We start from the raw sequence: 27,851 nt of genomic DNA, 5'->3' as shown, positions 1-27,851 counted from the left end.
TGCATGAAGGATCCAATATATAAATAATTTTGTTTTCCCAGACATTTGTTACTCTGTCGCGTCACGTTGGGCAAATCATTTTTGCATTTCTCTGCGATGAAGATGGCTCATGCACCGCCCGGTCATCACAGTGTGATGGGGAGACCGTCGCAGGGTGGTTTGTTCTTCCCCGAGTACGTCGTCTACAGAGGCGAACAAGCATATCCGGAATACCTAATCACCTATCAAATTGCAAGACCTCAACCAGAGAGTGGAGGAAGCGAAAGTGTCGAGGAACGGTGATCGGAAGAGTCTAGCCCTGCGGCAAGATTGCGAAGTCTCTGCTGTTGCCAGAGACCTCGAACATGTAACACACTGTCTTAAACGTACAATGACACGTGTACATTCACAACAGGGGTATCACTCATCAAAAAATGAATTTGCTCGAACACTTTAAAATAGGATACTCTTCCTTCAATGGTTTCATAGGACCTTTTTAGGTTGGTAAACTGTTTAGCCTAGATTCGCCGGAACATGTAAATCTAGGGTAAATAAGTTCTAATTTAATTTCGATTTCTAAGCGATTTTTCCTTTCTTTTCATTATTTGCCGAAGTATGAAGGCCACTTTAATGAATCCATTACGCAGCGATAAGCGAGACCATTAGCTGTATCTGTCGGGTTTGTTCATTTAAAGTTCAAAGAAGACAATTGATAGGACATTTAATTTTTAGCATTTATTTGTGATAACGTAATGGTCCGATTCGACCACGCAATCATACACGACTGATTATTGATGTATATTAACTACGGTGTATATATTATATCAGCATGAACTAGAATATCAAAGACCAGCATGATTTTTTATGTGAATCGATAAATGTTTGTCTCTATTATGGAGAATCATGGTACGTATATAGGATTATAGAATTAATGATCAATATGTCCGAAAATTACGGTAATGTCATCGTTGCACACATACGTATGCAAGTAATTATAATAACTACTAGTTATTACGCCTAAATTGTCATCGGATAATGATGTGACATTGTGTCTTTCGAAAAGAAACCTTTTTTGGATGGAAGACATAATATTTCTATGTCTGTGTCAATTTTGAATTAAATAATTATGCTGGTTAGAAATAACTGCTCTAATCATATGCGTTACAGGTAAAGTCTGTGGAGGAATATTTAATTTTTAAATAATTACCCAATGAACCAAAATGGAAATTATTCATACAACGAAAGGTATTATATTTAGTATTCGTATCATTCTTGCGAAGCTTCTATCATCACATCACGAAAATTTTAAAATTTTCATTTGAATTAGACTTGTTGGACTTTACCTCTAACATGTATATACGTACGCGAGTATTTTATATATTCGGTTGATATAGATCAGGCATAGAATAATTCATTCATGTTGACGATATTATCAACAGGGTTCCTATAAGCTCGTAGTAATTTTTTAATACTGTACATATACATATGTATACACTTTATTGTACATATATTTTTTCTTTTCAACGAAACACGCTGATTGGTTATCATTAGCCAATTATACTTTCATGGGAGTTGTGATTTGGTTTCTCTCAGGTCATACAGTCTAATCGCAAGCATGCTTTCATATTTCAAAATAGACAACGAAGCCATTTCTTTTTTTTTTAACGTGCTATTAATTAGGAGAAGAAAGTTATCTAACGTGGATCATGCAAAGCAATTTCAACATAATTGGTAGTATGTATTCCGTTATGCGAAGCAATCACGATAAACGTAAAGTTTTACGAATAGAAAAACATTCTTATTATTTATTGTTATAGTTAAAGCGATCTTTCTAAAATTAATAAGGGTAATTTTGCTTCGAACGATTTGCAGTATTTTATCGTTTGTGTGCATATACATTGGGGTAACGAAGCCACTTATAACTCACTCAAGAAAAGAAAAAGGAAAGGAATAGAAAGAACAGTATGCGGCCACATAATTGTAAGAGTGTTCGAGGAAAACGAATGTTTTCAATATTATCTCGTTACACTCCCATAATTATTTAGGTGACGGTTTTATTTATGGGTGTATATAACAAGTATGTGTTCGTTAATCAAGTGCTCAAGATGACGCAACAAATTAGACGTTCGTCGATTTTGCGTTCTTACATGGAAGATAGGGAAAAACGAACCAAGTAATAGTGAACTAACAGATGCAAAACGAAAAAAAATCTACCCTTGTGTTAGTTGCATTTAAAAACAACAGTCAATCGAGCGTGTTCGATTATTATGCTTTAATTGTAAGAAGAAGAAAATGGACTGATTCAAAGAAAAAAAGAGAATTCTTTTTATCGTTACGTTCGATCTTAAACTTTATTTTGTTGTCTCCTCGCCTTGCGATTACTTTTCTCATAAAAATCGGTGTTTCAATAAATTGTGCGATAACGATACGGATGGCAGAACAGTCGGTACAGTTTGTTTGTTCAAACGATATACAAAAATTTATTGAGTGGACATTGTCCTTCGTACGACGATGTCTTTACATTTCGAGCTTCCCGGCGAAGAGGTATCAAGTTTTAGGTGTTTGTAATCTTTCGCTGTGTGACAATGGACTTAACGGAGCACGCTAGAATATAATAGACATCTTCGCCTTGAGGCAGCATGGCGGCGTGTCGTATTACTCACGAGGACTCGTTTGTACCTGCGTTTATACCCCGCCCGCACCTTCACCCTCATTTGCGACAAAGTAAACGAATTTCTTTCAATGACCGAACATCGTAAAGCAGCTTGTACTGTTTACAAATTCTTATCGACGACGTTACTTTTATGGCGCAACTGTTTCATATATAAAAAACCGATAAACGTAATTTTCGGATCCAGTGACAAACATTATTAATTACTTACGTTGTCTGTTTGAACATCCCACATCATTCGATGATTCATCGCTTTTGTACACAGAACCACTGAAAGGGCACAATTCTAAGGGCTTCATCCTGTCGTCGTTAATGTGATTAATAATTATTTGTGTTAAATCATCCCTGTTGTGACTTTGAATCCAGGTCTTCCTTTACTTTGAATCGGTCAACTACTCAACCGGGAAACCTATTTGCAAATAAACAAAACAGTCCGTACTATAAACTAATATTACTCATTCTTTCTTTCTTTCATACTTTCTTTCTTATCCTAGAGTAAAGTATAGTACAATAAAGCTACATCTCGTATGTATTCCGAAACATTCCATAAAGAATATCGATCCAATCGTGGATTAAAATTTGCAAACAGTGTCGCTATTTATACATTGCTCATAACTCATAATTATCATATAATTTTTATCAAGATGACGATGCCTAATGACGTGTTTATTTTATTATCTAGCCGAAAGCATTCCTCGGCAACGTAACTGCCGAAAAAGTGCAGACTTTCGTGCGGGACTGAACGGCCGCATTAACGATCGCCCCTATTTTGTTCAGTGTACTCGGGCTCGTCCGATAGTAAAAATTCAGGTAAAAGCCGGTGATTGATTGTCGATCGTTCCCTTTTCTCGATTCCTATTAACTTCTGGCCCACGAATCAAGTTTGTCGCCAGCACCGTCCAAGAATGCGTCCACGTGGGCCCCGGGGGCCGCTGATTCGTGGATCTCTCGGAATCACGTGAAACTCACGAGGCTGAGAATGCGCGTGCGTCGCATACATGCCGGCTTGTCTTCGACTTATGGTCGGATGACACTTGCGCCGGTCCTCTCAGACGCAGTCGGACGGACGAGGAGGTCAGATCGGGCGATTCGCGCCGGCGACCAGCCCAGGAGGTACATCGTGAAACCTTCTTGCGTCTAACAAACATATTCGACGTTTCTTACTGTACTAACCACGGAAACTAGTCCGTAAGTGTCGTAACCAAACCAACGCATAAAAGAGAATGAACCACGACTTATGAACCTCATCGATATCGACGTCGGTGATACATGTACTAGACTGTTTTTGCCACGTGAGGGAGAAAGGAGTCATCCATTCGTATCGTTTCACACGCCGGTTTTCCGATCTCGTACGCGCTTGATTTCCCACGGGATTTTGTGCTCAACCATTTCACGAAGAACACTCTTTGGATCGTCGATGCATGTCGCATCAAGACTCGAAGATTCCTAATCACTGGTGATCTCAAAGTTCAAGCAGCTACGTTCAGAAAACGTTGTATGCTGTTGGAGGAAGAGAACTGCAACAAAACGGCATCCCACCTCGCATTCGAATTCTTTCTGAGATAAATAAATACGTAAGTAACAAGTAATATTCATTCATCCAACTCCGAACGTCAGAATTCGAAAAATCGCTTGGAATTTTCGTTTTTTGAATTCTAATGTTTCTGTACGATTGTTCTGTTTTATTGGCATTATCATTATTAAAACATGCTCGCCATCTACAGGGAAAATCAAGGACGGTTTAAACTTGTAGAGCACGATAGGCAACCGTCTTGCAAATAGTTCGAAAATTCACTAGCCCCATCTGCGAGCAACCCCCAATCGATTTGCAACGGAATCTCTGCACGCGATCCACGAACGCATCCGTCGCGCATCCGCATCAATTTCTTATGTAACCGAGACGGGTTACACAATTAGTTGCAGCACTATGCAGCTATAACTCGCGATAAAGTTCATTTATAGTCCCGACGCTGGTATTATTATCGTCTGCGCGAAGCAGACCCCTTTGTTTACAAACAAACTGCGCGAGATAACGTTCACACGGAATGTCACGAATGCCATGTACATATGCTATTCCTGACAAAAAAGTACCCAGTCCAACAAAGTAACTATCTATTATAAAAAGAGTTTTATAAAGGTTCTTTGCATAAAGAATTAATACAGATTTAAAAGATTGCATTGCAGAAGATTGAATACCGTTTTACTGTTTATATACTATTCTTCACGATGCAAAATTTGCATGATGATAACTTTCATTGAACATGTGTTAAGGTTGGTAGTGATTCTCTTGATGCCATTTTAACCACTTGCGCTATAAAGACGTGCCACGCACGTCGAGGTGCTTTCGCTTCGAAACCGCCAGCGACGTGTATACCACAATCCGATCCTAACAGTTGGATCGTTCATTATTCGAGCTAATAGTCAATGTAACGCCTTACCGCATGTTACATTATAGAGCGCGGGCACGGCTACCGAAAGTTTAATCGTAGCGCAAGTGGTTAAATATAGTTCGCCGGGGAATTTATTCGCGCGTAAAGCGCGGCGCCCGCGGAACACACGTCGGCGAGATAACGTGAATTGAAAAAATAAAAGTGCGAACGGTATGCAAAGATCGTGTACGGGGGGGAAACGAAAATTCCAGAAAGGCTTTGCATGGTTATCTACGTTTCAGAGAAGCGCGGTTTTATCGTGGAATAAAGAAAGAATATCGACTCTCGTCGCCCGATTAGACGCTTATGGAGCGGGAAGAGTGTTGTTAGTAGCGTTATTGTTTAATCTCGAATGCTTTTGAATGATGCGAACGGGGGGCCGATTAACGGGCTCCTGACCTCACAACACACCATCGGAAACAATAAATAAATATTACTAGAGGTCTCTCGTGACCTGATCTTTCAACGGGTGCTCCACCCCGGTGCTAGTTATTTTTAAACGACGAGCCGCAATAAAACCGATTCCTTCTAACGTTCTGACCCCCGGCATGTATTCAACCACGATTCAGTGGTTGATTAGCGTAGTAGTTTATCTTTATAGTAGTTTGAACGTATTGCCAACTTACAGTGTCGCCGTCTTGGCGCGCCTTGATCTTCCCTACTGCCTCTAAATACATCACTATAAATTATTCTACCCTCCAGAAATAGCAGTAAATTCTTAGAGCGTTGTATATTGGTCGCGAATAATAAATATTCATGCATCCTAGTTTGAGCGGCGGCTAGCGATGGAAAAAAATACATGCAAGCGTAGGTTATGACCATTTTAATGCAACACGTCGTGAATACGATTTTTCTAGCTTTTATCCGTGAAACATTCGAACAGAACGTAACATGCAAAGTAACGCTGGTAATGTCTCCAATGAATCGTGTCCGAGGCCTGTTCGTAGCAGATTTCTTCTCATAACCGGCTTGACTGCTCTCTTAAAATACATTTTGCTCGTTTTTAAGTGCGCGTGCCCGCTTGTTCTCCAGCCTCCGCACAAGTACGCGTTTTCCGGTCACTCGTCTTTTGCAGACGCCTACTCGACCTGGTCCGTCGGCGACACACTCGATGAATTGTTTGCACGTACAATTCCCACGCATGTTTCGACAACGTGTGCATTTCCGGAGAAAGCGCCGCGAAAAGCCTCGCGATTTTCGCACCGCGTTAACCGAATTATACGCGGCTCAATCTGGTGGTCATATTCGTTGGCGTATGAATCGGAGCAATTATTCCAATCGGCGAGTTTTGTGCGAAAGATTTTTGCGACGGTTGCGAGAAAGTGAAGTTACATTACAAGGGCGACGCATGGATTTGCCCGGTTAGGAATGGTATTTGCTGCGTTCCGGAAATGCATGTTCACCGCAACAAACAAGTGCAGGAGAGGCGATTTGTCGCGGTGAACGTGCTGACGATAGTTTGTTGCCCCTTGAGTCACTTACATAACATCAGCCCGTTTGAAAAAGCGCGTAGACTGTTTAGTTTCGGCAGCGACGCTGACACGTGACTCACTAATGGCCATTATGTCATGGCTTTTGAGTACGGCGATCCCCGCAGCCTGGAAATTACACAAGCGCGCGTCAACGTGACAATACCGTTCCGAATGGGATAGATCAGTGCCGCCCTCCGGAATCTAATTTAGGCTTAACCCATGCCGCGTCGTCCTTTTTTAGGCTGGCCGCTCCCTTTCCAAAGGTTTCGTATTCGTTTCTTTTTAGAAATCTCTAAAATAAGAATGTTCATGGTCCGATTTAAAAACCCTCTTAAGCCAGATCTTCTTATATGGGAAACCATGCGCGACGAAGTTACCGATAGAAATATGTTTTCAGGTCGATAGACATTACGAAACATTAATATTATTTACCGCGACGCATATTCACGTACACGTCACGTTGCGCGATTTATCTAACATTGAATATCTGTGTATCAGCGTCTCATAGCTTATTGTTCCACATACAAATCAGCGAAAGTCAAGAGGCTATCGGTGCCCATGCAAACCGTCCATTGTATCTTGAAATAATTATAATTCTAAACATGCGATCTATCTTTATCGACCGTGTAAATATAGTATAATAGAGTTTCGTATGCGAGATTAGCCAGCCCTATCACCGCGATCGTGTTTCCTCTATTATCGATCAAGATGATCGTCGGCAATAAAAAAAAAAAACTTGAAACACACGCCGCGCATTCCGAGAATCGCGAGCGATTTATCGCGGCCAAATATTCTTTTCGTAATCTTCTCTGTGGATTGTGCACATAGATCGCGATCATTTGCAATTTCTAAATCTTATCGAAATTCGGCAAAAAAAAATTGTCAGTTGTCAGTTGTTTGAAAACTGCACCGGTGGGAAGAAGAAAAGAAATGGCGGCGCAAGATTCATTGTCCCTAGACGAGCCATAAGACGTCGGACACGTTCTTGTATGCTGGAATAGTTTTATCGCGGGACGGGTTTCCCTTTATCGGGTGCACAAAAGCATCTCGCACGATCTACGCGACGTGTTGCGTCTTCTTTATGGTTTCGGCGATTAAACTTTGTCCGGTAAGATTCCGCAGCTCGAGGGTGTACTGCTGTCGGCAAGGATATGTCGGTTATCGGGCTGCTTCGAACCAGAAACGCGGCGCGATAACAGCAGAGGATCCGACCTCAGTGGCGCCTTTGATCGCTGAAAAATACCGGTCTGAGAACTGTTACGGCTGTGCTCGGCTTGTGTTGTCTTCTAACGGCAATAGTTGCCAATCGCGGATTATCCGATAAAATTTTTCAGAATGTTCCTCCGCGCCGCGCGGACACGCGTCCGGCTCGTGCTCTCGCACTATTCCCCACATAGCCCGCGCATGACAGCGAGAGAAAGTTTACGACCGTCCACGTTTTAGCGGTTTAGCGGGTTTTTTGAGATAGTCAAAGGATTCGTACACGCGCGTGTATTTTTAGCCGGCCACAGGGTCTGGCCTCAATATGTATTCTTTTTTGTTCCGGTGTCAACAGGCAAATGTGTTTGTTTTTACTTCGCACGAGCGTTACCCTACAGGTTGCGCTAGAGACTTTTTTCCTTTTGTTTCGTTGGCACTATCTAGTTCGATTATCTCGTTTATCGGCGCTTTCCGATTGGTCACCGCAATGTCATGCAACGATTGTGTGTGTCTTTTAATATTGCAAAACAGAGAGAAAAAAGAAACGAACACCGAAGGACACAGGATTAACACATTGGTCGCCAAGGCTGCCAACGACAACAGGGTTATCACGTGATGGTAGCGGCTCGCTGTAAGAAGAGAATATTTAAAATTTGTCAACCGGTATATCTAGCAGCACCGAGATTTTTTTGCGTTTTAGGTAAACGGAAACCGGTTCTAGGGATTTTGTCAATAGCGGAATCTTTTCTACCGTTCAAATATTGGCTTTCCTTCCCTCCGGCGCATATGATTTTTGAAGAAAGCGACTCTTCGGTAGTTTGCCAATCGTTTTAACCTCATCCGAGCCACTGATACTGACGAAGAAATCGTATCAACGCGTGGTCGGCAAAATATTTTGATAACGAACCGATTACGTGCGTTAATAACAGATTCAATTCCACTCGATTCTAAGTAATTTCATCGATTCTAAAAAGAAAAAACAGCAGCCGTAAATCTGTTATCGTAGGTCAGGCATGCTCAAAGGTTCCGAACGAGATATGTACTCGATTTATTAAAAGGTCTCCGAGTACATATGTATACGTATTCATATTATAAATGAATACAGTATACTATCCCCCCCCCCCCTCCTCTCTCACCCTAATCTGGTCTATCTGTCTCATTACGTGAACTTTTTTTTTACGTATCACCGTCCGTTATCGATTGATTACGTAACGGGTCAGTTTACATAATTCGTATCGATATTTTAAAAAAGAGGGGTATGCAAGTTCCATCAACACAAACAATTTAATGTGCGTCTACACCGTTTGTTATTACCGGAATGTTACAGCGGTGCGCGAAAATATTTGCACGCTGCTGTTCTCGCTTGAAATTACTGAACAACATATTAATTTAGCTTTTAAGACAATGTTGGGACTAAGAGGCGCGGCGACGTCAAAGGGAGCGAGAGCGATGACCGCCGTTGCGAAGACAATATTTTAACAACGAAAATCGGCTAACGGTTTTCGTCTTTTGAAGGGGAGCGCAGAGTCGTTCTGGAGGTCGAGGAGTAAAGAAGTTTAAAGTGTTGTCGAGTTGTCATGTCCTCGGTTTTGGTATTATTTTTCTTATCAATTATTCTAGTCTATATTTTTCTGATTTAAACGAACTTATTATTAACATATATTCTTACATTTGCGAAGCACATTTTTCTCCCACTGTGCAGCTGGTGGCGCGCGAACACGTTCGCAATAACGCGATAAACTCGGTCGACCGCTTAATTAGCGTTTGTCGCGAGAAATGCATCAAAATCTGGAGGAATTAAGGCGATGATGTTATTCGTCCGTGAGCATTACCGGCTGCACTCTCGATAAACACAATCGTGCTTGTATATTTTCAGACCAATTCTCGTTTTCGTCTGGAATAATCTATTCACTGCTCGCGCAACCGTTGAATATTTTATTATTTGTAGCATAGGCCGGTATTAAGAGACAAGGAATTATCTATCGTTTGCTGCGTCGTCTACGCAATTTTTTTATTAAAATTCGATGCTTTTGATATTTTCCGAAAATTTCTCGTTTTCTTTTTTTTACAATGTGGGCGGTGTTTGCTATCGTTATCTCTGTTATTTGATACATTCGCCCATAAAAGTGTATTTCGTTCCGGTGATTGAAAAAATAATAATGATAATAATATTTTCGGTTGAATATCGCGCGCGCCAATATCGTAGTCACGTGTCACGTCCCGTTATAGCCTCTATCGAGACGCTTCTGTTTTTTTTACAGTTACCGCGGAGCCGAGATTCTTCTCTGTTCGGCCGATTCCATTAATTAACTGTTAATTAATTGCTCGACGGGATGATTTATCTGTTTTGCGTTATCTGTTCCGAACGTTTCCGGCTAGTCAATTTTACGAAATTTCTGTCATCTATGATAAGTCAAGGACTCCGTATACAACTTCGCGCGGCAACATTATCTCCCGGATTAGTTGTAGTCTAATTCCGCACGTGACTTGCAATAACCCTCCCGACCTCTCGTTATCGGGGGTACGCGATTCACAGTAATTAACAATAGAAGAGAATTTCATTATAATTGAAACGCTCGGACTGAAATATGCCACTTTTTTTTTCGCCGCGACGTTCAATAGATAAGGGAACCGTTGAATATAAATTCTCTGTAATCGCGGCACGGATTAAAAATAATATTTTATCATTGATACCCGTTCGCCTGGAACGTGTCTGCTTCTCCTCCGCGTTCATTTCCATTTGTTTCAATGAAACGGAGTGCACACGCAGCATCGTCCGTTCGGGCCGACGGAACAATTCTAATAAAGGAACACTCGGGGTTGGGTGGTCCCACCGCGCGTCTGTAAGAATTGTGCTCAGGAAAAGATGCTCGCGTAGCAATGTCGTTCGTCGACTATTCGAATTTCCATGATCAAACACGGCGCTAGACAAACACGGAGGAAAAAAGATAAACGTGGATCAAGTTTCCCGTAGATCCACCAGACAGTTATTTTAAGCAGTTCGTTTAGCGGCTAGACGCCACTAGCCAGCATCGATTTGTACAGCACATGTTCGCCGTCTCGTTCGTAGATAATAATAATTAGAAAAACAATGATACCATCTTTGTCGTGCATAATGCGACAAAATATTCATCATTTAAAACTGGCGCCGCGAAAGGTGCCGCGATTCCAGTATACAGTGGGTGCAAAATAAATGGAAAATCATAGGGCAGGTAATAATAGAACGCGGTAACGCGAAACATTAAGTACGTTATTGTGTTTATGCTCGAATGTGGTACAACGATTGAGCGTCGTCGTTAACCCAATCTAAGATCTCTCGCAGCTGTGAACGTTTCGACCACGTTGGTTGCATGTGAATCGCTTGACGCATGTCGAGGTCGATACACTCGGGTCTCTATTGCAGAAACAAAGTATTTTTCCGTCTGAAAAATTTCACACCGAGGCCCGCGCTTTGATTTTCCGCTTGAAAGACGGTCCATTTGTGTCCCTTGGACGGCAGACGATTGGACCTGTTCCAAGGGCGTAACGTGTCGCGGTGTATGTAGCGCTTAGAAGATGCGCCGCGCTAATTTTAACCCGGGAGTACAGTCGAAATAGCATGACGGCTGCGCAATTTTCTTCGTCCGAGTCACGAAACGTGAACATGCTTCTCCCATGACTTGTTAGCGAGGGTCGCGACCATTTGTAATCTACTTTTGATATCGACTTGTCGCGCCAAATTGCCGAGTTTGTAAACGAATGGAAACCTTCGGTTGTGCCACGCGCGCGGCAATTCAATTTTACCCGCCAAAAGAATACAGCGCGAGGCCGGGATGTGTGGCAATTAATTCGATTTTTCCTGTCGCGGAAAAGCGTGCTACGGTGCACCATAGTATTCCAGCGAGATTAGTATCCCATTTCGTCGATTTATCTAGACTCTATGATTTTTAACGTGTAGAGAGCTCTTGTATAGGAACGGTACTTCATACTTTTTGAGCACGCGCGCGTCTTAGATTATATAGAGTGCTCGACGGATCTTTAGATATCGGGATTTATCGATAGTCAAACAAAGTTAGACAGACGTGTAGGGTAACGACGGAGTCGACGGTGTTTCGTCTGGGCTGAGAGACGGTAGAGCATGTTATCTTCTGTCCCATTCACCGTGATTCACGATTAGTACGAACACGTATTCATCACGGGGTAATCCGACCGCGGGTTACGAAACATCAAGATATGCATTACCGCGAACGCGATTGGTAATTATCTGAGCCGTGTGGTTATTCTTTATCGTCCTGTCTCCGCAGTTACGGGAGGATCTTTTTCGTCACCGATTCCGCTTTCTTTCGCGTACTTTTCCTCTGCCCGCGACACTCCGTAAATAGCTCTAAAGTTATTTTATGAGTCCGTTACATCATACGACGCGTTTCTCACGCAACGCTTCGTTTTTTTTCTACCGTCATAAAAGCGATACTTCTTATATCGCACGTTGAATTCCTACTTTATCCGTTTCTATTATTAGAAGGATTCGAGAAGATTTTGATAACGATTTTGGAAATGACGCGAGTTGAGTATCGTATCGACGGTGATTTCGCCCCTTGTAAACGGGAGAGAGGGTGTACAACATCGCTTGCATTCCTCGGCGCAGCGTGTCTCCCCGTCCCGTGTATTTTTCTACGGACCCCCGTGCGCTCGTAAGAACCGGCAGGGTCCGGTTGTATATCCGTAGGTGTCCATCCTTCTGTTTGTTCGTTTTACAAACTGGTACACGCATCGAGGACACGATGAGACACGATATATCATCGGATATGGATTTCTACGACTTATTGCTATCGGTGCTCATATTCAAAGAACACGCGAAACAAGTGTCACGTAGCGTTCCGGAAGCTGACGACACCGTCGCGAACTATGGATCGTATAAAAAAGTGGAGTAATGGTCGCCGGCGTGCATCGTTCACCGGTAACCTTCGACGAACGATTTTCGCTGTTAACGTAACCGTCGATTTAAGCTGGCCGCCGTGTAAAGGTCAATTTCGATTCCGTTACATCGCGATATACCAATTCACGTGCTCCCGGTTTCGTATGTGCAGTTACAGATGCAACCGCCATCTTTTTGTGTTTAATTGGTAGTCGGCTAATCAGTTGAAAAACAATTATTGCACAAGATTCGCGCAGAAGTTTGACACTGAATCACGGAAAATTCATTTGCGCGCGGTTGTTTATTGTTGTTATTGCTGGACAGGGTTCAGAAGTTAACGGGACAAAATTGTCGTGTGCTGATAAGTCCGTGGCGGCGTGCATAAGCAAAAATCGGGACGATACCGCGGCCGCGATGCAGTTTCTGCACACACAGGGGATTACGAGTCGAAATATGCGGAAAATTACGATAACCGTTTTTTTTACTTCAAACGTGTTTTTCTTTTTCGATCGTCTCGACAGATCGAACGGCCGACCTTGGCGTCTCTCGTTCACGTAATGATAAACAATGCATAAGCGTTTCATACGCGACCTCTAACCTGTCGCTCCGCGTCGGCCGAGTCGCAGATGATTCTTTTCGTCTCCGTGTTGTTATTCTTTCTCTTTTTTTTTCTTCCACGGCCGTCATCTCTCGACGTTTGTGCTCGTTGGCCGTGCATTAGCTATTCGCGACACCCGAGGATAGCCTCGAGGCACAATACTCGTAAATCACTTCTTTTCACGAGGCTCATTAAATGTCGTTCACTTTTTATTCGAGGGGGCCGCGGTCGCCGCTATAAATAACCGATCAATTGTTCGCGTTCAGACACGTTAAGCGCCGGAAGAAGCTTTACTCCGCTTGTTTCTCCATTTGCATCCCGCGTAATATGTACGAAACCGGCTCGCGCGATTTTGCTGCGTAACCACAATTTACAATAAAATTACAAATCTCCAGATTATTTATTCCGTGCGCGACAAAGTTAAACGAAACGAAACAAAAAAAGCTGAAAAATTATTGAACAGAGGGTCAACAGGCCATCTCGGAGCAGAAAAAATAGCGATCGTTCCAATTACGATTTTTACGAACTCTTCTTCGACTTTCTTTGCAAAAATATCTAGAGCAGCGGTTCTCATACGTGTTGGTCGCATTAAATTGAAACGTAATCATCCTATAAAAACGCCAAGACTGAATTTATTTAGATTCCCCGCTGTTTTTATAGTAATTTGTGGCTGGATAAAGCAATTTATTGGATCGTTTCTCGTGGTAGTTCGCCGTTAACGTTCTTTGCTAAAAGAATCAACAAAATTGCTCAAAGATCGTGGATCAAGCGATTATTCAAATGCGAATAGTAAAAATAATTCTGTTTACGAAAATGCAGCGGCTCCAACGGTATCTAATTCGCTTGCGTGATAACCCTATCATTTTTTCACTGTTTGTGTTGATGTTCTGTCCGATCGGTCGAAAGAGCACGAGAGAAAGAGAGAGACAGTGGCGGGCAGGGGGCAGGGAGGGAGAGTCGGAATAGAAATGACCGGTCATACATTCGAGTCGCGTGAAACCCGAAACACATCGAATTCGCGATACCGGTCGATCCGTGCATGTGCACCTAAGTATGTATACCGCACTCACCGGATAGCGCGCGCTTAGGTGTGTTTGCACGGTTCCGGTCTGGTACATGCCGGGTCTAGTTTTGCGAGCGAGTCTCGCGGGACGGGAGAAGAGACTATCTAGCCATAGTTAAGAGTCAGTAATTCTACTCCGGGCGTAACATGACTACAGCAGGACCTATTCCGACACGTAGAAGTCTGCCACCGTGATAGAACAGCGTGTCCGCGATCTCCGTTGTACGCTATCCGTCGACCAGTTAACACCTTAAGCGTCGAGTTAATTTTCTTGAACTTTGCTAATTCGCGGCGCCGTCGATATCGGCAGTTTCGGTTCGGTCCGTCGTCGTCGGTCGTCGGTGACCGGCGCGGCAGAAAGTTCTCAACCCGACCTCCGCCGTTCGATTCGACAGTGAATTTTTGGAGACCGGTTGCCCCCGATCCGCGTTCGATTCCGGCGATCGCTTTTCGCATCGAATCGAGCAACGGGCGCGCACGATGTCGTTGCACTGTCGGCTAGACAGGTATATCTAGTTCTATTTACTCTGAAAAATACACCCGGTGCTATCTACCCTAGCAAACAAGTCGGTCAACAGGCTGAGTCAGCTCATTCTGCAACCGGGAGATAAAATTTCATTGAAACCTATAAATGGACTTAGCTCCCTTTACAAGTTCCACATTTCCACGCGTGTCACTCTTTCGATCCGCAAATATTTGCGGCACGATTTGTCACCCGATTTTCGATTAGTCAGGGCCTCACGTGATCGGCCCTGTTCCCACGTTTTCCGTTGACGAAATTTCTGGCAACCGACCGACAACAAGGTTTATTCATAGTTGTTCGGTGGTCGCTTATGAACCGTTCGAACCGGCGCCAATTCCAGTTTCGTCGGATCTTGAGTCCGATCCGGACGTCTGTTCGAGGATGCGGCGATCGGTTCTAAAAATATCTGCGGGATCCTCAAGGATAGCAATATATCGACGACGTGCAACCGCGGAAGATTATCGCTATTTTCGGTCGCAGTCGGTATTTTCAGCGCATTACGCTTCGGTCGATGCTAAACGTTCTAAGCTAACGGGATTGGCTCCGCGGTTGTTTTAAAGTAGCTCGAAAGTTCCAAGATTTAGAGAGGCTGGTGAATTGTAAGGTAGAAGTAATGGACTAATAGGAGAATTATCTTGCGTTTTCCAGGTCTAAATGTGTTCCATAGCGATGCCCGCCGAGCTACTTCTGGGGCATAGTCCGCCAGTGTACAGCTCACTGCTGTACAGTCCCTTAGTGGTAACGGCACCGACGATTACCAGTAGGTCGGTGCCGCCCAGGATAAGACCTTGCCTATCGTCCGGTTCTCTAGCAATAAACAACCTTCGCAACAGCAACGATGGCAACAGCAAACAGAAGAAGAGGGTGGTGTTCGCCGACGACCGCGGTCGTCCGCTTACCCAGGTACACGCGGCTCTCTCTCTCGCACCTGCATGTCCTGATTTCAGTAGCCCATCCATTATGGGCTCGCCAACCTTGACTTTGCCAGAGCCAAAATCACTGACGCGCCACGGTCTTGTTCAGGTCCGCGTGATGTCGGAGCCCAGCAACGTGCCGCCATTATGGAGCACGGCGTACCTGGCCGGCCTAACCGGCAGGCTTCTTCACTCGAAGATAGATAGCGAGGAGCCAACGGAGATCGCGTCGCCCTGGCAGGTAACGTTTCCGCAGCCAGCCAGCGATTACCTGGCTTTCCGGCGGAAACTCGACCAAGGGAACGTCAGTCTGGAGAACGTGATCGTCCGGGAGTCGGAACAGTGTCTGGTTGGCACCGTGAAGGTGAGGAACCTGGCCTACGACAAGGAGGTCGTCGTCAGGGCTAGCAACGATTCCTGGAAGACACACGAAGACGTCTACTGCACGTACGTCGAGCAGCCCGGCTCGCCGGCACTAATCCTCTACGACACGTTCCGGTTTCGGCTGACCCTGCCGCTCAAGTCGAACGTGGTCGAGTTCTGCGTGAGGTACCGCACCGACGGCAAAGAGTTCTGGGACAACAACGAGGGGAAGAACTTTGTTGTCCGGAAGAAACTGGAGGTGTGTACCGCCGTCGAGGATCTGATCCCCATGGAGTATCTCCGACCTTTTGGAAAGGTCCTCAGAGGCCTGCAGTTGTCCAGACGGCTAGCTTCACCCGGCGTCTGAGAGGACTTCGATGAAGTTAGCTGGACGGTTACACCTATTTCCAAAAGCGTTGCTTGCCCAATTTTCGGCCGCGCGCCTCGCGCTAACCCACAGTTTCCCAACTCCGCGAGGGTTCTCTCGCGGTGAACCGGGAAGGAGTTTCAGGGATAAAGGGCGGTTGGGAAACTATGCGTTAGCAGCTTCGTGTCGTCCAGCACGCGCGCGTCCTCGTTATCCCAGCACGGTCCCAGCACAAAAGTCCGAGTAAAGTCGAAATAACGAGGATGGCGCTCGCATAGGCCCCGCTGTAGCGGCCGTAGTTCAGGGCCGATCGTTGTTTCCGTTTCCAGCCTCGAGCCCCGCCGAAACGCTACGACATCTTGACGACGAAGTGCGACGGTTTCCCGAGCAGCGGGATGATGCGGGAGAACAACATACCGCGGATCACGGACGCGACCAGGGTGAACGTTCGCACCTGGAGCGAGTTCGCGTCCTGGCAACACCTGGCGAACGACGCTCCGTACTGGTGAACCGACGGCGATCCTCGTGAAACGATGTACGAAGCCGTACAAATTCTTCCAATTTACTTGGTTAATTGTCGAGGCGTAGATCACGCGGGACGAGGCGTCGCGACGCCTTCTTGCGGCACACGAGGGACACGGTGGCCGTATGAAGCGTGTGTCGTCTGGAACTCGCGGCGGGAACAGAGGCCCGGAGAGAAGAGCATCGACGGGAGTAGGAAAGAAGCGATACATGGATCACCGGATGAGCTGAAATCAGAGGGACAATGCTGCGGAACACATACTCTCATACAAACACCATCCATAGACCGGATCATGAACGAGTCGTAGAAAGAAGTTGTAGCATCGTTCGCACAGAAGACACAAGGAGGAGGAGGAGGACATAGAAGGGACGCTCTTACGCGCAGAGATCATGGAAAAGAGACACGTTCGGAGGTCGAAGGCGCGGTGCGGATCGGAGAGGAGGCACTGGTCGCGTTACTTCTATGGTAAGTTGATCTTGCCCGACATACCGCAGACACACTACGATCCTACGTACAATTTTACGTTGCATCGACGAGGTAATCGGTTCTCGGTAACGAAACTTCACGCATTCTGCGTATCGCGATACATCGATTTCCTTGGCCTTCCTATTTCGTGACGAGAACGCTTTATCGCCGCGGCGCTGGGAACAATTTTCCTCCGCCGATGCCTCTACAAATATCCGCACCAATACGCGCGCCGAAACCAGTACCAATACCTACGCCAATACCTGTACCTATATTCTGTACCTTCCTGTCGCGCCGCTTTCTAGGATGGTAACCGACGGCGTCGCGGCGACCAGTTAATTCGTCGTGCATGTTCGGCTTCACTTAACTTGTTTGCTCCGCGAGATCGGACATACTGCCTCGGTTCGTAGAAAGCTTTTGATGGCTGGACAATTTTCTGATGGGATTAGCCGGTTAATACACGAAGTAACGCTCTCTTCGACGGTCTTTCACGTGACCAAATAGGGACTCGCCAGTTATTCCAGATAGACCGTACATACATCGATATACATGTGCACTTTCATCGTGATCCGTCGACCGGCCAGGCGTTTATCAATAATCAGAACACACTGCCGGCAGTATAAACGATGGTTTCTATCTATCGCGCGTCGATTCCGTCGGTCTGCAAGCGAGACCCGTTCGCATCGCGAGAACAAAACGAAGAATAAATACCACGATACGGCCTTCGCCTCGTTTTCGTTCGAGAAGGGTTGAAACTGTCCGTCCGTACGCTTCCTGACTCTCGCTATAGAATTTCAGCAAGAGCGATTGCGAGACACAGAAATTGGCCGCAACAAAATTTAGATGCGAGATGCGATCCTTTTTACGCCGGCGGCGTTCTCGCCGCTTCTGGAACGAAGGACGAGTGACAAGAGGCCGGAGACAAGAGAACGGGGGAGGTCGTAGGAGAGCCTCGAGGTTGCTAAATCGTGTGAGGCTTCGCGATTCCGGCCGCGTCGCGGTTTTGCTCTCGAGCCGCTTTCGACGGCTAGAAAGCCAAAAATCGCGACGGAATTGCAGGAGGAGCCCGGGCTACACGACGTTCTCGGATCGGTACCTTTTCTTGATGCGAGTCTGCCTGCGTGCCCCGGCGTGTACTTTCTCTCTATAAATAACAATCTGCCGTGGCACGACGATAACAGCCGCGACCGACGAGTCGCCTGACTCTAATCGCCTTAACTAAAGGTTGTTACCACGCGTGACAAGATAAACTCATTCCTTCCCCTTTCGCCTGCGCTCTGTCACGCCATCGTTCCTTGACCCGTTAACCAGGACCAGTTTCGCGATCATCAATTGAATTCACCTATATCTACCGCGGTAGGTCTTCCCGTTCTTATTACTCTATCGGCCGGTTACGGTCGTGACCGCGTTAATTAACACGGCACTTAGACGATCAGATAAGCGGCGTCGTTATCGTTTGTTTTCGATTTGACCGAATAGGCTTAATGCAGACAGTCGGATTAAGAGATCAACGGAATAGCGACACCGATTAATTTTCGTAGCTCGGTGTTCTAGATACATCGAGCGTTTTCCCCGAGATGGTCGACGGGCGCGCGATTCTTGCCATTCTTCGGGGGATTCATTCGGGTTCGACCAGGAAATATACACGAGCGATTGTGAAACCACCTTTACGTTGTAAATTTGTACCGACGAGACACCAGTCTCCGACGCGACGGGTGCGAACGAACTTCTTTCAGGTCACGTGTATCGGAGACGTATTAGCGTCGAGGAACTTTCCACTGTTCGTTAGGAATTTGACAAATTTATTGCTCCGTCCGCGGGTCCGGCAGACTGGCAATTTTCTGCTGTACAATTTCCGAAAGCTCTCGCCGCACACGCTTTAACTGGCTATATCGCAGACTCGTTTTGTATACGAAACACTAAGAGTAGTCGTATTGCTTCACACAAACGAGAAACAACGTATCTATAACGATTTCTACTGTAATATATAACCAGCGAAATTTAAATGAATAAATTCCTCATACAGGTATCGTTACAGTCTCGATAATCGTAAATTAAAAAATTCGGTGCCGACCGATTATTCGACCGTAAATATCATTGTAGGGTAATTGAATCTATTAACATTTTTATATTTTCATAATATTACCTTTGAGCAATATATGGTATATTTTATTCTTGTTTTATTCATCGCGAAAGGTATCCAATATGTTTAAATAATTATATAATAATACGGAAGCTTACAAAGATGAGATACATAGATAATAAACTATTGGTTGCCTTGGTAATAAACCGATTTATAGGCTACCGGTCTGTAAAATGTTAATTAAAGATCGCTTAACGGAAATGGTGCGTAGGTCAGCCACACGGTCGCCCGATCGTTTCGACCGGTACAGGGGCGACGATTTCCAAGCGGTTCCGAGGGCCTTGATAGATCGCGTGCGATTTCATGGCCAAAAGAATGAACGGGCACCCATCCTTGGCCGACTGCCAGAAACCTGACGAACGCGAACGCTTTCCCGGCACGTGTATTTGCACAAAGTAGACCGAGCATTGAAAATACCTCGCCGATTCATACGTAACCACGTGCGCCGCGCGGGGGGACCCGGGAGTGGAGGGGGGGGGGGGGGCAAGCAGACTTTGTCTAAACAAAACACCGGATCCCCGATCCCACTTGGCTGCGAGTCCCCGAAAAATCAAATAAAAGAGTAGCTTGCGAAACGACCCTGTCCGCACGCATTAACCCACTTCGCGATATTGTTAAATCGGCTTACCGCGGTGGCGCCAGTGCTTGCACCTGTTTCTAAAGCTGCAACAGGTGACGCGAAGGATCGCCGTTGTGTCACTGTCGACTTTGATTAACTTCCACAGCCACCGCCTTGTAATCTCCTTTTATTATTCGTTCGTTCTCCTTGCATTCCGTCTCGTGTTTTTAATAACTAATCCATCTATCTTCTTCTAGATTTTTCACATTCCCCTTCAGTTTCACTTCCTCTCGTCATTTCTCTTTGCCTGTGATCTCCGTTCTTATCTTCTCTTTAATTTCGTCTCTCGTCTTTCTCATTTCCAACCATATTTTATTGGACGCCTTAATAATTCCACTCTGTTCATTTGTATTACTTGTATTTCCATACCCCGCCACTCCCATTTTACCTTCTGCATCCTTATAAGACTCTTTCTTGTCCCTCTACTTCCGATTCAAGAATTTCTTTAGTTCACTATCTATTTTAACCATGTACCTTTTATCCTTGTTCCTATCTATTCCATCCTACTTCTATTTTATAGAACTAATACACCTTTAGCTTTATTTATTATATATTTTTTATGTATTTTAATATTTATTTATTATACATTTTATTATATATTTTCATATTTATTTATTTATTATATATTTCATTATATATTTTCTGATTGATCTACATGCGGGTCCATTTTGTGCCGTCCTATTAAAAGACCTTTCAATCGTCTCAGTTCATATTTATAGTTATTCGGATTGGGTTCAATTGGACGATCGACGGGTCTTCGAGGAAAACGTCATCGGAATTCGCAGAAAGATCCATCGATCCCGACTCGGAAGTCGCCGGACTCCGCGATGCATATAGGGTACGGCGCGATCGGGTGTACAGTTTGTACCTACCGGTCGAGGCGTGGTTGTGAAAAGTGGCGTTGCAGGATCGTATATATCGCATCTCGCCGCGTTGCAGTCGTGACATACCACGCCTCGGGAACATTGTAAAAACTTTCAAGGCGTCTAGACGCGTAGGCTGGTCCCGAGTAATCTCGGCACCCCGAGAGTGCCTGGAACCCATTCTCAACCGATGCCCGCGCGCTGCTGTTGCCGCGTGTACGTGCTCGAAAGTCACTGCGAAAAATTCGATGTCGAAATTTCATTCATCCGAGTCGTTCGGCGCGGCGGAATTTTAATTGGTTGTTCTCTAATCGGATTACGATTGAATCGAATTTTAGATATACATCGGAACGAGCCGCCGCGATAGCGAGAAATATTCGTCGCGATGAAATGGCACGAGTTCGCGTACCCGATACCGATCGTCCAATTGCGTCATTGATAATGCCGGCGAATTTTGTCACGTAGGATAATTACGAGGCGGCCGTCTGAATGGCATAATTCGCCGTCGGGCGTTTTAGATTCTGGAAACACGTGTCTCTATTGATATAATGGTCGAAAGCATAAAATTAGGTAGCGGGGCAATGCTGTGAATAGGTGTCAAGGAGAGACGTTTCTGAGTGAGGTCAAACGAACGGCCATTAAACGCCGCGACCATTCGCGTCCTTCGCGCTGTTCATAAGGTTAAAAAAATAATATATTGCCGTATTCATATGAGCCGCAACGCTGACATAAATGATCTCCAACACGATCAGCAACATAAATGCGAAAAGACTTTGAACGTCTTTCTTTTGCTTCAAACTTACAATGCCGATACTTATTTGCTCTACGATTCTGTGCAAAACTGATTGAATTTCCTTTTGTTTCAGACAGCAACGCGCGTAAACCGGAATTCACGCAGATTAGCCGAGCGACCCTTCGACGCGCAGAGCGCATTATCGATCATCGAAGATGGTTCCCATCGAAGCTTCCTCTTTTCTGCTGACACGAAGACCGCCGTGCCGACTTCTTTCCGATCGTCGCCTTCTTCCTCCTACTCTACCTCTTACCCTGGATCTTGGCTGCCAAACCCCGAGGACGTCCGTCAAGATAAGTTCTCCGCCATCGAGCTGACCAGACTTCGCTGATCCGTTCTTCTTTTCTCTGAAGAAACTCACCGTCCTTGCCGCCTTTCTTTCTCTAATTCAACTCACTCTCTGTCAACATATTCGCTTCTTTCCTCGTCGTACGAACTTGCACGGAATATGGCTTGTGTTCTATTATTCTCTTTTTTTTTTCTTTTAAATGGGTTTCACTTGGGTAGGGTGGGTAAAGGATTGTCATACGCTAGCACGTAACACAGGTGAAAGGATCGCAGAACGATCGGCACACACGCGGAAGCTTCATTCGGAAGAATGCAAACGTTGTTGGCGCGCTGGATTTGTCCTTTTTATACTAATATGGCGGGCGCATACGAGATTATACAAACTAACGAGCCAAATAGCTCGCCATAGAACGACGGGGGAGAGTTGTGCCAATGGCATCGAGAGTGAAGCTTCCGCGTTCAACGATCGTTTTTCGCGACGATAACACGATGAAAATCAACCTGATGACATCGCTACGCGGAAGCGAGCGGTTTCGGGCGGAATCGATCGCGATCGCTCGTTATCCTGGGGGTTAACGATCATGAGAGAATGGCGGGTGTATATTTTTTTACTCTATCGAAGGCCACCGTCCCTCGCTACGGTGCGCAAAAAATGTTTCTTCGCGAACTATGTCGCGCTACTGGACTGTCTGAGCGATGGGATGCATCGTTCCTTCTGCTCTTAAGTGGGCTATGCATTTTATACTTTAGTGAATCTATTTACGTATATCGGAGACATAGCGAGACAGTAGAGGCCTAATTGAAAAAAAGAGTTACGAGAGGAGGACCAGAGAATCTACTATCTTATCAAGCAATTACGTCATTACAAATTCGAAGATGGTTATTTAAAACTTGCACAGTCCACTAGCTTGAGAGCTGAACGAGTCAACCGCGGAACAGTGCCTGTAGACGTGCATAAAAAAGATTCTAGAAAGGATTCGTTCAGTGTTGAGTAAGCGACGTTGAATATACGGGCTGCCTGAAAAGCTGTCTGTCCACTTTCCGACACCACTCTTGAGCCAACCTGTACGCTTATTCGGAACGAATCTGTTTCACCGTGTGTGTGTGTGTGTGTATAAGAATGTATGTATAAATGCGTATGTTTGTTGAGAGCGATGGTGTGCGAGGTGTATGCATGCAGTAACAAGACGCCTGACGACGACAACGAAATTCGATCCACTCTCTTTTGCTTTCTTCGCTATTGTTTTCGAGAAGAACCGCAACAAGCGAGCTACCGCTGTTATTATCGCATGACGGAATGCATGCTCGGTACTGTATGTATGATATTGTACGACTGGATCGTACGAGAATGCCGGACCGCGACTGCAAATGAACTTCTAATCACGTCGAATGTTTCCAACGCGCTCAACTTCCTCGTGATCTATTGATCCATCGTGTACCGTTTATCAGCTCGAGATCGCCACTTGTTTCGTAATCCTTTTTTCACCGACTCGAGTGTGCATTACGCAGTAGCAAAGGAAAGAAAATTCTTCTCGAATTTAGCCGAGATTGCGAGTTTATCAAACTATAATCTGATAGCAAAACTCACAAGTACTCTAGCCCTAGAGTCGAAATTACTTTGATAACAATTCGCAACGACGTAGTTTGCGTTCGAGCTATTAAAAAAGCGTTCAAGAGAGTATCTTACGTTGGGAAAGTAAAAACGAATCAGTCTTTAGTTCTCAGTAAGAATTAGTATAAAAGCGGTTGGAAATGTTCGGCGGGATTAAAACTGTATAATATTTGACTCCCTTAGGCATGTAACACGCGCGTCTTCTGTGGCTTTAGTCGCGCGGAACAAGTGAAACACAAATACTCAGAGAACGAGATTTTCTTTACAGGGATGTTACCCGGACCTGGAACGTAGATCGCTAGGGAATGGCGTCGAGGTGAAAATTGTCGGACGCATTAGGGCCACCCCCGCAGAGCCAGAAGCAACGACCGATGACAATCCCTAGACACGATCCAGTTTAAGAAAACGGTTTTCATTCGCTTTCGAAGATCACTGATCTTGTTGGAATTCAGGCCTGGACCCTCGACTGTTAACCAAACAGGACTACGACGGTTATCGACTGTCATTTACAGAGAGAATTTTCCTCGCCCCAGCTCGGCCTCATTCATGAATTGATACCATCGACAGTGGTTAGTGTTGCCTGCTTCTTAACCGGATCTAGGGACTTCCTAGGATCTCTGCCCTGACAACGTCTCAGAACTTTATCTTATTAAACCCCCGAGCCGAGTGTGCTACTTTCTCGTCGTTGTATTCCAAAGTCGCGTGACTCTCCAGGGGTCGGTCGCTCCTGGACGTATTCTTGTACTCAGTACTTAAGCCTCGTGGTCCAGAGAAACACACATTTATATCTTGCAAGCGGTATTCCGATATCGAGCTAGAAGCAACGATTCCTCGAGAATTAGGCGACTCGTCCTAAAATCTTTGAGTTAGACAATTGCAGCAAAACTTGTTGCGTTGAAAGGCAGACAGTTTTTAGATTCTTCTGTGACATCGTTGTGCAGTACTCCCTCCGGTTCAGAACTTCCTGACCATTTAGTACTTAATATACACGACTCGATACTCATGTGTATACATATGTATATCTTTGTTTTACTCTCTCTCTCTTTCTCTCGCTTTTTTTTGTAAACAGATCTCTAGCAAACTAGCTGCCAGTGTATATCAAGTATGATAAAAATGGTCTTTTTTAAATTCTCGACATTGTTCTGTATTTTATTTTTATGCCAATGACGCTCTCAACTTTTACCAATTATCTTCGCTAATCTACAGCGACGGGCCGATAAGACTAACCTTGAGATTCGATTACTCTCTCTCTCTATCTCTACTCTTTGAATGTCTAAGGTGTCGACTTTTCTCGGCGATGCATCTTGTTGCACTCGATCCATTCCAGACGCGTTCTTGCACGCGTATATCGATTTTCCCAAATCAGTTAGATCCACGGAAGAATATCTGGAGCGATTGAACACTATGGAAACAGAACGAACGAAACGATTTCGATCCTCGACGGATATTTATACTGATTAGACTGCGGATTTGGTGCATTTTACGGTAGCTATAAAAAATTCAATTTCGTCATAATAAGGTTGCAACGAAAATAAGGCTTGCGTGTTCTAAATAGCTTAAAGAAATTTAAAAAAAAATGCGCAAAGATCCTCGGTCTAATGGTCTCGCATATCCGATCGTTCGATGATCCTTGAATCATTAGACGAACGCCAAACAATTAAAACACGATCCACCTGATAATCGCGTAGGAAACAATAGAATATTTCTATCTCTGTGTGTGTGTGCATATGGAATTCAGTCAAATGAACGGAGTGATATCTAGTTGAGGAAGAATATTTATCGAACGTAAGATTGAATTCGAGAACACCCAATATAAAACGAACGCGATATAATATATATATTATATAAATGTACATATGTTAAAGCAGTAACAAACAAAGCGAAAAAAACGAGTTCGACGAGCCAGTCCGTCATTGGTTCGTAGGTACTCGCCAGCAGGCTGCCACCTTTTCCTGCGAACGTATTAATATATGGTAGAGAACATAGTATTCTGCTAAACAGTAAAGAACGTGTACGTTATCCAGAATCGTTGGAACACCGGTTGGATAAAGAAAAGGTGGCAAAACCGAAGTTCTCGACCGATATTAAGCCGCGTTACCACTCGAGCGACGTTGCCAAAGTGCCTCTCAATAAATCGAGCTGCCCGAGAATCCTGTAAAGTTGTAAAGAAAAATCGTCTTCGACCAGAATGTACATAGAAACGAGTGATTTATTTGTCTGATCTAGAAGTGTCTATTTTATCCGTGTAATTTATATATTCTGGTTTATTCAGAGGCATCGTAGTCATTTTTTTTGAAAGAGTCGCGCCCCCGCCAGCACTTTTTGCTCCGCGGGCAAGTTGTATGTGTTCGTGCTCGGATAAGTTATTTATTTACGGTCGATTGTGTCTAGTGTGGTGCGTTTTAATTAATTGCGTTTGTATGAATCTTGCGAGACGTCACTCGAATGTTCCTTGTATGCGTAATAGGTAATGGGGAGGAGCTCCGCGAATGCTGGGCAGAGCCAATATAAACCGTCTCAAAGTGGGAACGCGGCTTAGTTTCCTGTCTCTATTAATCGCGCGGATGATTCCTGATTTATTTGATCCAGCTCCTGTAAACGAAAACGACGCTGACTGTACAATCGGTGGAAGCGATGCAATGCGATCCATTAATCATCGATCGGTCGTGTGAACCTCCGATCGAGCGCGCTTCACAGTTCCTAGATACCTTCCACTGGTCGTCGCGAGCCAATCGAAACGTGAATTAGGTGCGTCAGCGAGTGGAAGAAGCCCGGGTGTCCGTAATTTAGTTAAAAGCTCGAATTAGCTTTCCTATCGCCTCGATCAGTGTACTAACAGAAACAGAGACATGCGCATTGCGAACGACGCGGCGAGACTGTGAATCTTGCGGATCCCGGATTATTTGGGTCTGGTCAACGAACGGTGTCATGACATTGTTTAAAAGGAGTGACAATGATGCCAGTTTGTGTTCGAAGCGATCTAATTCTGAATTAGCTTCATTTTTTTTACCGTTTATTAAAAATACATTGAAATACTCAAGACGCAGGGGCTCTAAGCAGCAAGACTATAATTGACACGGGCTCAAAAATCAGTGTTTATGGTTCCGCTGGATTCACCGCGACGTCGCTGTATCGTTTATACCCTTGGTTATACAATTTTTCTTCTTGAGAGCCGCAAGACTGATAACTTAACGCAGGTACACGGACTGTATATAGTATCATTATAAGTTGTGGGATTGAGTTTCGTTAAAAACTAGCGTTCGTTTTGTCATGACTGCGGCCGCACGACCGCTTTCGTCGGGTCCATCCATTTAGAGAACGTTTATGTATTGTTTAATTAATTCTGTATATGTTCACGCGTAGATAAACGTCCGTCGCGACGGCCAACGTGAAAATGCTCGCGCGACCGCAGTCTGTAATGGAAACAGAATATGGGACACTGTCTTCCTCTCCTAGTAATTAATCGTTTTTTCGCTAGGCGATCGGTTTTACACGAAACTCTTCTCCTCCGCGGCAAGTCCAGCGTTGAGTTTACTCGTGAAAAATACGTTTTTAGGCTTTGCAAGACCGTACCCCCCGCCCGTCTACTTGTTTTAATTTTATTTTATTTTATAATCTCCTTGAAGTCGTCAGAATTGATTCCCCCGTGAACAATGTTTTATAATTATTACAATATATTTTATCGGTAGTATTCTTAGGTAGAGAATGCTCTTTTTATTCCTAGAGCTCGATGCCCGACATTAGCCTAAGTGCCGCGTGTTTATATTGTTACTATATATATCATATTTTTTATCGATATTCATCGATTATCAATTGCTGTTATGTTATAATTTTATTTTTTCTTTCTCTTCTTCTTCTTCTTCTTCTCTCATTGTCCTATTTTCTTAATTAATAATCGATACGACTGCGGGTATTCATTCTTGTACAAAAGCGAAACGCGTCTACATTTTAATCTGTTTAACGTAAGATGCTCATATACGTATACATACTCGGGTAATTAATTTGTAAATATACAAACATGTTATGAACGGACTAATTAGCAATAAAATATTTTTAGGTGGGATGTGTTAAC

The 27,851-nt window shown here is 44.5% G+C and overlaps 2 protein-coding genes across 6 annotated transcripts in view; both read left to right on the top strand.

Moving 5' to 3' along the window:
- The window catches only part of Tnks (tankyrase), an 8,159-nt gene extending 4,633 nt beyond the window's left edge, over positions 1–3,526 (top strand). For both annotated transcript variants that reach the window (XM_078177282.1, XM_078177281.1), the window contains one exon: positions 42–3,526. In XM_078177282.1, the coding sequence (XP_078033408.1) occupies positions 42–282 (241 nt within the window). In that variant the 3' untranslated portion in view covers positions 283–3,526. The remainder of the gene's footprint in view (positions 1–41) is intronic.
- Positions 3,527–27,851, top strand: Gbs-70e (Glycogen binding subunit 70E). 4 transcript variants are annotated; one of them, XM_078177286.1, is made up of 5 exons: positions 3,533–4,224; positions 15,478–15,732; positions 15,853–16,365; positions 16,803–17,461; positions 21,957–27,851. In XM_078177286.1, the coding sequence occupies exons 2-4, from the start codon at positions 15,484–15,486 to the stop codon at positions 16,980–16,982; spliced, it is 942 nt and encodes a 313-aa protein (XP_078033412.1). In that variant the 5' UTR covers positions 3,533–4,224; positions 15,478–15,483; the 3' UTR covers positions 16,983–17,461; positions 21,957–27,851. The 4 variants fall into 4 exon arrangements, with proteins under 4 accessions (XP_078033413.1, XP_078033412.1, XP_078033410.1 ...); XM_078177284.1 differs by having other exon boundaries at positions 21,953–27,851; XM_078177285.1 differs by lacking the exon at positions 3,533–4,224 and adding an exon at positions 15,212–15,388 and having other exon boundaries at positions 21,953–27,851.

Source organism: Augochlora pura, chromosome 3 (assembly GCF_028453695.1).
Source record: "Augochlora pura isolate Apur16 chromosome 3, APUR_v2.2.1, whole genome shotgun sequence".
NCBI lineage: Eukaryota > Metazoa > Arthropoda > Insecta > Hymenoptera > Halictidae > Augochlora > Augochlora pura.
Note: the sequence above shows the minus strand (reverse complement) of the source record. Positions and strands in the feature narration are given on the sequence as shown.